Source organism: Netta rufina, assembly GCF_964035555.1.
Source record: "Netta rufina genome assembly, chromosome: 8".
Taxonomy (NCBI): Eukaryota; Metazoa; Chordata; class Aves; order Anseriformes; family Anatidae; genus Netta; species Netta rufina.
The window spans coordinates 30522432-30538300 of record NC_140131.1 but is presented as its reverse complement, the minus strand read 5'-3'; the positions used below and the strand labels follow the sequence as shown (position 1 = coordinate 30538300).

At 39.8% G+C, this 15869-nt stretch overlaps 1 protein-coding gene across 1 annotated transcript in view; it reads left to right on the top strand.

The window, feature by feature from the left end:
• The window catches only part of SLC44A3 (solute carrier family 44 member 3), a gene marked incomplete at its 5' end in the record, with an annotated part of 40281 nt that extends 28289 nt beyond the window's left edge, over positions 1-11992 (top strand). Inside the window, 4 exons of the mRNA XM_084290970.1 lie at positions 8006-8143; positions 8653-8889; positions 10710-10802; positions 11854-11992. Of these exons, the coding sequence (XP_084147096.1) occupies positions 8006-8143; positions 8653-8889; positions 10710-10802; positions 11854-11859 (474 nt within the window). The 3' untranslated portion in view covers positions 11860-11992. The remainder of the gene's footprint in view (positions 1-8005; positions 8144-8652; positions 8890-10709; positions 10803-11853) is intronic.
• Between the last annotated feature and the right edge of the window lie 3877 nt (positions 11993-15869).

The window sequence follows — 15869 nt, the reverse complement described above, 5'->3', positions numbered from 1 at the left end:
AGTTATGTTTTTTAGCCTAGTGATCTTAGTATTGTGTTTGCTGCTAGATAATTGTTTGTTTGAACGTCAGTTTAGCAAAGATGATGGTGCTACACAAGCTTCAAATCTGGGGCAGTTTGGGAGACAGAGAACAAAAGCAAGAACATTCCGTAAGATTTTGATAGAAATTTTATCTGTCTGAAAGGGTAATGTTCTCAGATTATGGCATTTCATAGGGCAATTAATGTTTTTTTTTCTATAAAGAATATATTCAAGGCTATTAAAAATAAAAGTGTTGACTAAGATTGAAAGTCTTTGTGGAAAAAAATAACTAGTTTTAAGAAGCTTAACATACAGTTTGATTAACACAAGTGTTGAATTTAAGAGTGCTCACTGAGATCAGTGAAAGTTGGGTACAGCCTTGAAATTTCACATTGCTGTTAAACATGGACTCAAGGGTTGGACTTTAGGGACTTTTAAAAAGTTGCTTTTACATATGCGTATGTATCAAACATTTTGAATGTATTTTTAAGTTTAGATTTTGATTTTTCTATGAGTTGAAATTATAGAAATGCGGAACAGCTGTTACAAAAGTCGGTCCAAAGCTCATTAACATTCCTTACTGTGCTTTTGCCTTTTATTCCACTATTACGTTCACCATTGTAATAAGCATATAATTACCTGGAAACTTAAAAAGCCTTCCCCATCACTTCTGCATTATTTTCTTCAACCTGTTGTTGTATTGCTTAGATATTTTAAATCCTTTCTTGCTCTTTCATTCACTAGTATAATCAGATTAAGCAGAGCAGCTTGTTTTCTCTCTGGGAAACTTGCAGATGATAAATAGGTGTTGGAGGAAGTAACACTGGTGATAGTGTGTGAGCTTCTTTCTTCCCATGCAGTGTGAACCAAGTGCCCTGTTACATTGTCAATGGGCTGATGTGCTGTCTTTCAGGAGGGGTATAACACTAACTTTGATTGTTGTGTGTATTCCTGAAGAGATTCCTTCTCTCCTTGGTCAGCTAAATTGTGTTCAGCTCTCTTGCAATTTAAGTTGAACAGGGCCAAAAAGGTACCCTGTCATCTTCCTGTCATGACAGATGCTGCACTTGATGCTGACAGTTCCTGTATTTCCAGTGGCGGTCATTGCAGGAGGAATAATGTAAACCAGTATCCTGTTCAGATTGCAATGTGGATAATTACATTCTGCCTTCCTAAATTTCTTTTGGATATGCAACTGGATCCTGTGCTAAACTGTGGTGTAGTGTTGCTATGTGCTGTTAAACAGTTCACTCCTTAAGCTGTTCCATTTCAGTCATGGGCAAAGTGATTCATGTGTGTGTATAATCCATTAGTAACAATTGTAAAGCACTCTGGGTTCTATCTGGATGAAAAGTGCTTTGTGAATATAAAGTCATTATCCTTACTTGACAGTTCTGTTTGCCAACACTTGTCAGAATTACCACAGATTTTTCATCTTCTGGCTCTGATAGTTTCAGTATGTTCCAGATAAACATATCCAATCATCTCAAGTAAAATCTGGGAGATTGAAATTTCTCTTCCGTAAAAAGAGTATACTGTTTTCTTTATGTGGTCTGGGAGCTACAAGGTCTGTCTGTCTCCTGCTCTCTTAAATTGTTATGGCAAAATCTTAACTTTTGATACATCAAAGCAGTCACTTTTTTTCTTTACAGCCTTGTTGCAATGACATTTTTAACAATATATCTATTTCAGGATAATTCTGCTTTTCTGTGTCTGCACTGGGTTCATCTGCAGCCAGTTGGCAGGCAACCGCTCCACAGTGCAGCACATGGATTTCTGGAGCTGCTGAGTGTATGTGGTTTCTCTGTTTTTCTCAGCACAGCTTCGTGCTGCGTAGCCTTCCGGGCCCTGTGGTAGCCATTCCTGGTGAATGACACGGTGTGATCGCCTGCGTTTGCTCCTACTGAGACCCTTCAGTGACACTGAAAGCCAGCAACTGTCTAGTGTGAAAAAACAGAAGCAAGTCTGTCTGTTGGTCATATATCCATGGTAGTTAGTTGTCTCTTAAACTTTGGATGGAAGCCTATCAGGAGGCTGTGCTTAAATGTCTTCTGGAGAAATGACGTAGATAAAACCAAAATTCAGGCATGCTAATGTAAGTACAGTTCTCCTGTGCGCTGCCAAAGATATTGTGCCTCACACCATCAAATACTTCTTTTTTCTTCCCAAAACCAATACTGCCCTTTAATGTTACTGGCAAAGTTTCTTCTAGATGTGAAGCTAAACTTTCAATCATCTTGAAAATACTGGCTAAAACATCAGTCTTTGGTGAAATGTTGTTTTAAATATGTTTGTTTTCCCTCTAAAAACTTTTTAAATATGCAGTAATGGGAGATAAATATTGCAGGTCTTTCCTTGCTTCATAGGGTGAACCATGTGGGGCACAGAGATGAATGAGAATGACCTGTTCTTGCTTTGATGCTTTTCTTCTCTCCCTTCTCCCACTTTTTTAAAAAAATAAATAAATAAAAATTGAGGGGGATGGGATGCAGTGAAACAACTGAACACTAATTTAGTGCTCTTAAGCAGGGCAATTCTGAACAACTCCCAGACCACGTTCAGTTTGTTTTTATTTCAGAACTCCCTAATGGAAACACTGTCACGCTAATATTGCAGAAGCTACAGTTAAGTGACTCCAGTAATAATGTAATCATGATGCAATGGGCACTTAGAGCAGGTTCTCTGCAGTAAGAGTGCTAACAGTGAGGTGCTGCAGGAGAGAACACCCAACTACAAACCCAGGAGAAAGCTGTGTTGATTGTACCCGCTGGATGACACCTGTGGAGGGAGTACGTGACAGAGTAGAAAACAAGGGAAGTTAAAGGACAAGGTATTTTCCAGCAAGTCCAGGTTGCAAATGTAAGGTGGAATGCAAAGCTGGGCTTTTTGGACTGCTTGGAAAAAAATCAGGAGGCTTTTGTCGAGTTTCTTATTAGTGATTAGCCTAAGAATCAGAAATAACAGTTTCAGTATTAGCTGTGTGCTCACTGGGGAAGTGATGGACGAGAGTGTTCTCCGTGTGTTTGTCTTTTGCAGGACAATGGCTATTAGTTGGTTATTGAGATGGCCGCAGAAGTGGCAGATTCAGTCCTGGAGAAGGTATGGGAAGGTATGGCCTTTGTTCAGGTTGCTGGTTTTAGGCAGTAAACCTCACAATCTTACCTCACAAGATGGGACTGGGATATCCTGGTGTGTCTACCCTTACAAATAAAGGGTCAGAGCAGGACTTACCATCTCTGAGTGCATCAGGAAGAGAAACGGCAGGGAACGGTAAGATCCAACACAAGATAAGCAGAAGAATGAGTAGTTGTAGGCTGTTCATGAGTTCCTGAGTTGTCTAGAAATTGGAAGAAGGATCCTAAGGACCAGAGGGACAATGGTCTGGAATAGATCCAAATGCGAGGGCTGGGAGAGGGAAAAGCCCTAAGTAGTTTAAAGAGGGAGCTTTCCACTTAATAGAAGAAATTGAGTAGCATGATAGCTTGAAATAGCCAGGGACTGGAGTGCCTGAATGTCTGTTCCAGTTTTACATGTCTTCATCTCCTCAGCAGGGCCTCACAGGCCCGCATTGCTCCAATTTCCCCCCACCACCTGAGAGTCATGATACAGCTGTCCCACTGGGTCACTAAAGGCCTGTACAGCAGCCACAGAAACGTCACTTCCACTTGCTACCACTAGATTTTGTTTTCTGAGGAAAATCCTATGGCAGCTGTGGCACTTGCAAGCTAGGACGTTTAAAAGCCCTGGCTGAGCTGCATGGCACTGTAGTGGGTGTAGATAGCCAGGACAGCCCCCAAGGGAGTTGGCAGCAACAAGCCCGTTGGATCAGGCTGAAAATATCAGTAGAGCAGAAAAAGCTGAAATGGGATGTGAGACCAGCATGTCTCCTGCTTCTTTTTTAAAAGGATTCTGTTGCTATGGCAATCCGGTCTTTCCCCAAGCTCATTTTATTAAAGCAAGTCCTAGAATGGAAGACTGAATTCAGCTGTTACACAAAGTAGCAACTATTCTCAACAGTTGGGGAACTTATGGGCTGGATCTGAGCCACAGTGCCTTTCTCATGAAACTGGCAGGTCAGTTTTTCCAAGACCCTTGACATTCTGTGTTGTGAAGCACAGAAGGATGTATTCTTTTAAATTCTTTTTTGCATAGTGTGGTATTTGGAAATATGTAAACAATCACATTCCTTATTTATTCCTCCTGACACTGAGAAACCAGTGTCTAGTTCCCAGGCTCCAAGCCAGAAGAGGCTTGTGTTCTTCACAAAATTGGTGACACAGTACCAACTCGATGGTGCAAGGATAGAGACACCTCCTCACGCTCTGTCTCCCATGCTTGCTGATCCGTGGTATGCTATCAATGCTATTAGTACTTGCTTGTCACTGCAGCAGAGACTACCACTGTAAAACATCGATGCATTAAGCAAAGTATAAGTATATAACAGCTTTATTGGGCCAGGTAGAACCTCTGCCTAGGTTGGTGACCCATCTCCAACAGTGGCTGTGAGTGGCTGCAAAGCCATAAAGAGTGTGTGTTTCCCTGTATCCAGTGCTGTTTCTGAATCTGTTTTAGGCCTAGGAACATCCTGAGCTGAGTGTGGTTTCTGTGTGGTTAGTATCTCTCAGTGGATCCCTTTTCCCTGAACTTGAGCTCCCTTGAGCTCACAGGAACTTTTAGCGGCTAGAGAGCATCCTTTGGCCAGGAGCTCACAACTTACAGGATACAGTGAGAAGAGCAGTCATCTGTTTTCAAATTTGGTTCCTGCTGCTTCATATGGTTACCCACTCTGCCTAGTCCTTGCATTAGAAAAAACAGTAAGCATCGAATCCTACCTACTCTCCATATTTCTCGTGCTTTTGTAGCCCTCTTACCGCATCCTACTTCAGTCATCTCTTTTCCAGACAGTGGAGTCTGGTGCACTCAGTAGTTCCCCAGACAGAAGACATTCCATACCTTTTGGATCATTCCTGCTGCCCTTCTCTCACACATTTCCAATTCCACTAAAGCTTTTGTGCATGAGGAAAGAGAATACAACTGGTAGGAAAAAAAACACATTTGAATAGTCTGTTTCTAAATGATAGCAGGCTCTTATGTGACTGCAGTCTGCCATCTTATCCTTCACAACTATCTTTTCTTTGAAAATGAATGGGTTGCAATCCCTGCAAGTAGAAAATAAACGGGAGAGCTAAGCTTCTTAGTCCAAAGTCCAAAATCATTTGCAAATATTGGGAGTAGCTTATGTGTTAGTTATTCTTTGGTGGGTAAGGATGAGAAGTCATTTGAACTAGTTTCTGTGCAACTCTGAGTTTGAAAATGTATTTTTTCCCCAAAGATCGCTTGACTCAGTCTTTAGCTTTTACTAGTAACATTCATACTTCACCCATGCCAATGTCTACTTTTGTAGCCTTCTAGTTCATTCATTTCTGTGCCTCTTCTGTAATGTTGGATTACCACCTGGCTGTGTCTCTTGCTTATGTGTTATTAGTTGATGGTTGTATTTGTTGAAGTTGTAATTGTTATAAGTTCCACTTCTTATTAGCTGGTTCGTAGCAACACAAATGCCTATCCAGGTAGTATTCAGTCTCTAGTATTGTTCTCCAGTTCTTCCAAGAAAACTGTTCTAGTTAATAAATATCAGAAATTCTTTTCATGGCACATTCCTCAGATACCGAAGTGGCTAATTCCAGAATGTGAACAAGTGGTTGTTTATTTTAAGGTTTGGTACAGTGTTTGTACAAATGCACATGCATTTTCAGCATTCTTTTTAATCTTTAAAACAGAACTTTTTTTTTTCTTTCAGTTTATAATGAATACAGAATCTGTATTTAATTTATTGGCAAAATGTATACTGACCTCACCAGATCAGGATCTGCTCTGTGAATTCAGTTCTTAAGGGACAGCAACAAACTTACAAAACCAATTTTTCCACTTTGTGTCTCAGTTTCCTGTCTGTTAAGGGGAACAATGAAGCAGCCTTAATTCACAGCATGTTATAAAGATAGGTGTGTTATCCGTGTTTGAAAAATGCAGTGACAGCCAGAGACAGAAGGCAGAGAGGGAGCCTGATTTGAGGCCGCCCTCCCTGAACCTGGTGGCAGTGCCCTGGGCAGGGGGAGGCCCAGCGGGGCTGCCCTGGGCCTGCTGATCTGATCGCCTTCCACCCTGGGGAGGGCGAGTTGGCAGGCTGCCTGCTTTTCTTGCCAAGCAGCCAGGCTTCGTGAGGCAGGTGGGATGAGGCTGCCTCTCTTTCAGGGGTGTGGGCGACTGGGAAGCCCAAGGGATGGATGCGCCAAGGGGCAGGCTGCCTGCAGGCCCCGGGGCAGCACTGCACAGGATGGTGTAAATGAAAGCTGTACTGAAGGCATTTTTTCTTATTTTGGAATGGAGAGAACTTGCTTGTTTAAACAGATTTTTATGCAAATAGTCTACATGTTTCTGTAGAGTTCAGGGGAATCTTTATTTTTATGTATTTTTTCCTCATAGTGGGCAATAAATCCATGGTTTCTGGTTGTATTTTTTCCATCTACAGATGCATTAGGTATGATATAAGTACAGTGCTTACCGGATGTCACTGCTTATACTCTTTGTTTTGCTTACTAATCAGAGGAAATAAGTCGTTTGCTATATATAAAATAAATAATATTAAAAATGAAGATACAAAGGATCTTTGTGTTTAATTTCTTTCTGTGCAATAGTTTAAGATACAGTAATGTCAATATAGCTTTGCTACACTACGGTTTATTACAGAAGTTGGGATAAAACGGGACTCTGCAGAAATAATTTTCTGTGCCTTGAGATATCTGAAGCTGTTTTATATTTTGATTTGTAAGAAAAAACAGATTTTTGAACAGGAACTGTTTTGTAGTAGGCCAATATAATTCACTTTTAGCAAATCATTTTTTTCTGCTTCTACGTGTAGCAGAAAGTAATCTAAGCACTTCAGTACATGTTCGGGTATATAAATTCCTTCAAAACAGTAATCCCTTGCACACTGCGGTTCTTCTGAATGTACCAGATGTAACTAATATCTTGCGACATAATCCACCTTCTAATATTTTGAGAAAAGGGAAACTATTCATAAGACTTGCTGGCAAAGTTCAGCAAATATTTCAGGTATCCTGAGTGCTGTTATTCCTAGCTGATACTTTGGATGCTGTTTCAAAGCCTTATTGAGGAGTTCCATAAATGGGACAGGTGTGTCAACTTATCCAGAACAGGTGCTAAAACAATCCAGTCCAAGAAGGCCATCCCACATGCATTGGCCAATTTCCACAAAGGGAAATCTTATAATATTCCTGATACCTTTGATTGCCCCTACTGTCTGTTAAAATTATTATTATTATTTTTAGTGACAAGATTCTTCACTGGTCTAGTCCTTTAACTGTTTTTTTACAATCATTGTCATAATTGTTTTCATTTTTTATGCGATGGTTTTATTTTATGGCTGTAGCCATAAGCTTGAATTTCAGTAGCATATGAATAGTCTAAAAGGGCAGTGCATAAAACCTTTTTAATAATCAACTTTTAAATTACTTCATCGCTACATAGCTTGATTGTTCTGCATGTATAGGTTTCCAGCAGTTGTGGAAGGTAGATACATGGAAAATAAGTAAGTTCAAATAGCATGATTCAGATAAGTGTTTTGTGGTAACTATGTTAAATTAATTAACAAAAAATTAGGGTAGAGAATTTTGGTGGTTTAAAATAAATTGGATAAAGATCGGTTTAGAAACTTACTTCATCCCTGTTACAGCATTTGCTAATGGTGGAAATGATGTAAAAAAAAACAAACTATTTGACACTAGAAGCATAGTTACTCTAATCACTTGAAATAAAATTGTCATTTTATGCAAAATAACTTTTTTTTTATTCACAAAGTCAGCATTTCCAAATCATGTTTAAAGCTTTTCATTTTTGTAGAAGTAAAATCTAGATTAAAAGGGTCTTTCATCTCACATTGCATTGTTGTCTTCTCTCATTTCAGCATGTATACACAACTACTGCCATAAATGGAACAAGTTTTTGTACATCAGCAAAGGATGCTGTCCGTATTTTGGTGAAGAGTTCTGCTGAATTTGCATCCATTAGTTGTTGTGGAGATTTTATCATATTTCTAGGAAAGGTAAGAGTAGGAAAAGGCTGAGGTGAATAATCAGGGTATGATTCTGTTTCTTGTACCAAAAGTAAATAAGGCTTTAAGGTCAAATAAGGTAATATTCTTGTTAAACTCGGTGTTGTTAATGCTGTAAAATGAGTTTGGTAGAGAGGATAATTTTAAGGAACTTAATCCATTTCATAGCTTTTACTGAGTTACTTATTTGTGTTAAAGTAGTGTCCTTGGTGCCACTCTTGCGGTTTCTGATGCACAGTCTTTGGTAAATATATAGTAGATTGCCGCTGCCCTACAAAATTTGCACACTGAATTGAATACAGAATGTGGCAACTATTTTCCAAAAACTGCATAGCCATCTCTCAGATGAGATGTTCTTTTAAAATACTAGCTGTAATTTGCCTGAGGATTTTGGTGGTTTTTTTTTTGTTTGTTTGTTTTTTTATGTTTCTCAGGAAAACAAAGAAACAAATCATGTGATTATTAATAAGGCTGCATTTGTCTCTCGGTGCCCTTTACAGGTGTTTGTTGTATGTTTTACTGTTTTTGGAGGATTGATGGCATTTAACTACCATCAGGAGCTGCAAGCTTGGGTAGTTCCTCTGTTGCTGGTTGGATTTTTTGCCTACCTGATGTCCCACAGCTTCCTGTCTGTGTTTGAAGTGACGCTGGATGCCATGTTCCTTTGCTTTGCTGTTGATATGGAAACAAATGATGGATCTGCAGAGAAGCCGTACTTCGTAGATCAGGAACTGTTGGTAAGCCCCACTGATAACAGCAAAGTTGTTTGAGCCGTTCTAAGCTTTTGGGGATTCTCTCTTTCCCCGTGACCTATTAATCTGAACTCTTAATCCATCTGATTTCTTTTCCAAGCCCTTAGAACAGGATGGGCTCAGGGATGCAAATTAAAAAGGTGAGTTTAAAAATGGAAATAAATGAACTCCTCCCTCTGGCCCCTGTGTGCTAGCTGTGATCTGCTACCTATAGGCAATGGCTGACTTCTTAAGGTTTAGTAAATATATAAATAAATAGCTGAGCTCGCTGCAGTACTATCCACAGTGTGCCCTAAGATTAGATGTTTATGTCCATTTTGACTTTCTGTACAGCAAGGAACAAAAATAAAGAACAAGGAGCTTGTAGCAGGTCAGGTATTCATATACATCTTGTGGATGCTGTAGTTTTGAACAAACTCGATTCAAACTTGAGTTGCTTTCCTTCATACATATATAGATTCTTTTGCCAAAATACTGTCCTGTGTTTCTTGATTAAATCCTTCTGTCTCTGGACTGACTGTTCTGTCTCTACCCTGATAATTACTGTATTGAACTGCAAGCTTCCCATGGAGAATCATTGCATAGCTAATAATGATGGAGAGCTTTAGTTAACAGCTGCATCTGGAGCATTTGAATGTATACACGCCATCCCTTTCATATGAATATTGGAAATGTGGAAGCTTTTTTTCCTTTCACACTATTTTTGCCTGTCCTGTCCATTTTTTCATAAACCATGCAACAACGAAAGTCTTAGCAGCCGGACAGACTAGCTCAGATGATGTGAATCTTCTGGAAGGATTTCTTCAGGGCAGTGTCAGAAGAACTGTTTTTTGTTTGGTTGGTTGGTTTGGTTTGGTTTTGTTTGCTTTGGTTTGGTTGGTTGGTTTTGGTTTTGTTTGTTTGTTTGTTTTTATGCTGCTATTAGATTTCCTGTAATGTTCTTAGAATTTTGTTGAAAACAAAAACAATAAAAAGGCAGCCTAAAAATAGGCTTAACCCTTTTTACAGAAGAAAGCAGATGGTTATTCTTTGGCCTTGATTCAGAACAGTACTTAAGCACATGTCCTGAATAGGAATATGTTACTTAATGGAAAACTCTGAAGCCTTGACCTCTGTTCTTCTTCCTCTGTTTTGCCAAATGCTAGAATACTTCTTAAGCCAATTCTCCTTAATGAAACAAATAGAGGCTTTCCTTTTTCCACTTCCAAACTTTGTGGTAGTTTTTCTTTAATTCTGGTTTAACTCTTAATTCTTTGTAGTTAGCCATTCCCTGGGGTCTGGGGTGAAGAGGACTTCCCGCAGGGGCGAGTCTTGCAAGCAGGGCAGGCAGTATAACCTTGTATGGAAAAACTGGGGGCAGCACATCCAGACTCCTCCTCATTGCACGACCAAGAGTATGTTTCATCACATAGAGAAGGGCTTGGAGTTTCCCAACACATGAAGGCATTTATGTGTGGCATCTGTGTTACAGTTGGGTGATAAACATCTGGGGGTGGAAGGGAGGCTCTGTGGCCCTCAGGATGATATGTGGCAATAGACAGAGAGCTGGGTGAGTGATTTCAGACAGCCAGAGCTCTCATTGCTGCAGTAGAGAAAGTACGAGGGATTCTTGTTTCATCCTATTCAGCTTCTTTCATCACCCTGCAGAGTGCCTCCCAGTATCACTCAGTGTCATCCAGCTAGGGACCAGCTAGTTTCATAGCCCCAGGTTAACTGTCTTCCTTTACAAGGCTGTTATTTTATTTTATTTTGTTTACATAATGGTTCGCATTCCCAAATGATCTCACCCTGCTTTTTGTTTGTAGATGTTTGTGAATCAGAGTAACAACTTAACAGAAGGGCATAAACACAGAACCATGAGACGTGACAACGAAGATGGGACAGAGCTCCAACCTATGGTGAGGAGGGAATATGGGCTGTGAACTTGTCTGCCAGCTGCTGTTTGCCTTTATGTCCTGAAGAAAAGATGTAGACTGTTGTGTCTTCTGATGTTTCACAGCGACAAACATTTCCCTTCATTGCTTTCAGTCCTCAGGAACCCCTCTGCTGGTACAAAATGGAAGGATGAAATACACTCATCCTTCTTCCCGTTCCCCAGTGTGCCCAGCAGAGGATGAGAAAAATCAGACAATTGCAAGGTGATGGGAGAGCAATCCTCTTTGGATAGTCCTTCACATGCCTGCTGTAGGAAAGTCAGAACAGCAGCAGGCTGCTTGATTTTGTGAACTCTTCCCAGAACTGTAAAGTTAGAGCTTAGATGCCTACCCTTTCTTCTCCCCCCACCCCCACCCTGGCATGTCCTCTACAGTAATTAAGTATTTATTGCCTCTGGTTTATGCTGGGGTAAAAAAGCTGAGACGCTAGAAGGGAGTTTTCTCCCACACCCAAGCACGGGAATGTCCCGAGAGTGAAAGCTCACCAGCTGCCATCTGAGGTCTACACACTGCCCGAGCTGAGGAACTGCCCCACCAGCTGAGAATCTGGGGCGATTTTACCCCAGCGCCAGGGGGCTAAGCCAGGGCTGCTGGAGAAAGATGCAGCAGCTACTCTGGCACCAGCTCCTGCTCCACGTTACTACTAGCATCTTGCGTCCTAGCTACTTGTTACGGGGGCACAGAGACTGGTGATTTTTCTTGTCTACTTTGAAGAAGTCCCAGGCTCGAGGGTACTCTCCACTGTTTGTGGGCGTTCTGCTGTAGGCAGGTGGGCTCGAGGGCACTGCTTCAGTGTATAAATACTTGTTCTTTTCACTGTGTGTGTGTCTGTTAATGTATTCTTCAGTAATTTTTTGGCAAGCACAGAAACTGGGGGGTTTCTGGTCCCTAAGAGATGACTGCAGATATAAGACACGAACCGTAATTATTTTCCCAGTTTACTTTTTCAGGCATATAAATGCAGTAACAGGAGCAGTGTTACACATTGCTTGATTCCTTTTTTCTCTGTTTGTAGACTTGAATGTGAAGTACACCAGGAAGTATGAAGGCAAACCAGCAATAGCAAAAACAGTTGCAGAAAAAAAGTACAGGTTACCAATAACCCAGGACAAAGTAACTATTAGGTCTGTAAATCTCTGTTAAATCTGTTGCACTGGTAAAATGACCATCTATTTGTATGAATAATGTGTTTCATGTCAGCATATCTTATTTTTATTAATAGACTTGTTATGATAGTCTATGAAAGTTGTTAATAAACAAATTCCTCATAAATTTCTATGTCCTTTAGCTAAAAATACTGAGTTTACAAGATCATAGAGCTGTCCTTTTTACCTTTGTAGCATGTCATTCAACATGTGTTTGGTTTTTTTTTCTTATCATGCTTCTCTGGGCTGGTTGTGCCTGGATCAGAAAATGTAGAAACATTTGCAGAGGAGCACTCCAGTTGTTTCCTGATTTATTCAGTATATCTGAACAGACAGTGCATCCAATTAAGGAATGGCACTGAGCTCATTGATGGAAACTCTCTGTAGTCAAGATAATTAATAGTTATGAGGTACCTGTCATTGTTGTAATTAGACTCTATTGGGAATGGGCTTCACAAGTCAGTGTCATAAACCATCCATTGGCTCCTCTTCAAAGGGCAGATGAGGAATGGCTTTTTTTGTGTGTGTAAATAAACAACTACCTTTTCTTTGCAATTGAAAAGACAAAGCAAATACAAATTGTAGCTGGATTTAAAGCTTGACAAAGAAGTGGTGGCTGAACAGAAATGAGATAAAAGGATAACATAAATAATAATTTATGAATAAGTGTTAGTTGAAACATGGATATGAAATACACAGTATCATGGAGGAATGTAGAGGTGACTGACAGGGCTTTAAATCAGAAGAGGGAAAGAAGGTAAGTTTAGATGCAGTTTAAGAAGAAAAACTGTTTTCTTGTGAGCAGATTTGAGGTCTGTTTAAACTTCATACTTGGACTGTTTATAAAACACTTTCACGGTCCACCTTGTTCTGGGTATGGGGTTAGTTTTAGATTTTATTTAGTGCAACATGATTTTATTCTTTCTCTCTTTGAAGAGAGGTTTGAGGTGGGAAGATGACTCCAACTAGGTAGGGATTTCAGTATGCTGCACATCAGGAAGCAAGACATTACCGCAAGTTAAGTGACTGAAACTGCTGTAACGAATAAGGCCCGTAGAATATACTGCTAAACCTCTGATTAGTCACAGCTTGGAAGTGACATACATGTACAGAATAGTAAAGCTCATTGATGGTCAGAATGCCAAATCTATTTTCATCTGAATACTGTTATCTGATCTGCTGCTGAAAGGAGACTAGTTATTTGCCCGTGGATGCTAAGAAATAGTGGCTGCTTATTCCTCGTTTAAATAACCTGTCTACTTTAATATGAGCCACTTCAAGAAGTGGAAGGATAAGGGATGGATGTTGGGAAAGAAAAAGAAAGATTAATTGCTTTCTGGCTGGCAGGTGAGGTTGCTGATCTGCTTGGCTGTGACTCACTACCTCATCATTATTTTAAACTATACACTTGGGTACTTCTGGTGCTTGTGTTTGTGGATGCTGTGGCAACTGAAAATTACACTGAATAAGCAATAGCACTTTAATATTGAGAAAGTGTGCAGATATAGTACTTACAGAGGGAAAAATTCTTTCTTCTTCCACAGGTCTCAGTAAGATTGTTTGCAAATTATAGCGTCTGCACAATGTAAAAATGATGTTTCGCAATTTACAAAGCATAGTAGATTGCCTTGGAAGTTAGAAAAATCAGTTACTGTGCATTATTTTTTCCCCAATTTGTATTTGATACTCACACTGCATGTTTTGGCCCTTGACTCAGAACTCAACTGAGTGGTGGAAGAAAGGAGGGGACATTTCAAGAAATGTATCTCCATTTTCAGACAGTCCTTACGCTGGACACTCTCTAGATAACTTCCAGGGGTACCTTTCAGTCTCAATAATTCTGTGGTTATGTTCATTGCAATTATGATTCAGTATCATTGCCTTCAGTGCAGTTACTGCATGGAGAAAGGACTTTTAGATGCTTACTAGCAAGTTCAGTGTGTATTTCAAAGAAGGAAATTATTGAAAATCACAGTTAAACTGTACTTGAGTGTGTTTCATTTAAGCAGTGCTGTACTGCCTGTAGTCCAGAAGTTACAACTGTGATAACAGAATGTTTTCGGTCAGGTATAATTTTACAGAACAGTTCAGAATGTTTACCTTTTAACTATATTTTGTACAGAAAGCATAGCTTTATAGCTTTCAGGTGCAACACAAGACTTCCTAATCATATACATTCTTCTAGTAATTATGTCAACAGTCTCCAAATGTTGCAAGAATCTTCACCTGAGTAAAAAGCATAAAGCACCCACAGGGAAGCTGATGCTATTTAGCGCTCATTACTGCTGTCCTCCCCTGCAGGATACCTAGTCAGGCAACTGTAAAGCAGGCTGGAGTAGGTGCAGGGGTGGGTGTAGGAAGGCAGGCAGAGCTCATGAGAGTGTAGTTAGTACTACTGCGTGTACTGGTACTTGTCCAAGTCACTTCTGGTGTTTGCGATGTCTGCCCCATAAGGCAGCCCAACAGCACATGGACCCTTCTAGACTGACTGATGCTATTTCCTGCACCTACAGAAGACTGGATTCCGAGGAATGGAAGGTACTTTTGAAATTACTTCCCTTAAAAAAAAAAAAAAAAAAAAAAAAGAGAGAGAGAGAGAGAGATGGGGACTATTAGACGGTGTTTCTGCATACTGGAAAATAGCTACATATTACAGTTTTTTTGTTTTAAGCAGGGAAGTTTTGTATCTAGTCTTGCTTGGTGTCTTCTTCAAACTCAATTTAGTTATGATTCCATTGTGTACCTCTGTGCATGAAAGGAACAGGTGTGCTGAGAACAATTTGCATATTGTTTTGGGCCTCCTTTCAAGTACATACATAATAAATATGTGCAAGTGGTTTAACACATCATTTTGGGCATCAGAAATAGCAGGAAGGCATGGGTCAGGCTTTCAAAAGAGATCCTAACTTCACCCAAACTATGAAAATAGCAAAGCTTTTGTTGTCAATCATAGCACTGCTTTTCAGCATTTAATAACCTAGTTCTAAATTGTTAAATGCTACTGTCTTGAAGGGGGGAAGTACAGTATAGGTCAGGAAAAGCAGGTCTGAACAGACATCTTGGTAATTCTCTTGCCCTACACGCAGGGCTTGGACCAATGACCTCCAGAGGTCCTTCCTAATTTAAATTATATGAAATAAATAAGCTTAACGCTTACTCATCAAATAAGTCAGTTGGAAGTAAAGTCACCACACCTGAAAATAAACTTAATGGAGCAAAGCACAAAATTTTGTCTTGAGGGAAGAATCTCATACAAGTCTCAAACTTACATGTTAAAATACCTTCTATTATTCACAGAATTTATGACTAGTGAAATTCCCCCTGCCCTTGATAGAAGCTTCTTTTTTCTCCCGTTGCAAGGAGCCCAGGTAAATTAGTACAGCCTATCTGTATTTTATGGCAAGGACAAAAACGTTTTCAATTTAGTTACTATTATCAGAGCTTTATTTCTAAAGAATTCAGACTGCAGACCAGCGGAAATGAAGATCTGGATATCTCATTTCACCTTTTAAAGCAAGTGTCTTTTAATTTCTCAAAATGATGGTATGAAGGAAGGTTATAGGCTGAAGTAGAGTTAGTGTTAAGTATCTGCAGTTCCTCATTTGCCTTGAAAGAAGAGCAGGGATTTAGCGAACATCTAAGGATCTTTGGTTTTAATCTCACAGTAACGTAGAGGGGAACTGAACTCTGCTGTAAAGGAGCTACATTCCTTTCCTGTTAAGTCACTGTCACTCACTCACAAGAGATTTTTACAAGGTTGTTAGACTAAATCCCATGGAAAATGAAGAACTTAACTGCAACAGACAGCAGTTTTACATTGCCCTTAACAGAGGCAAGGGTGATGGTGATTTGGGAATAATTTTTGCCATCTATTCTTTAATAATGG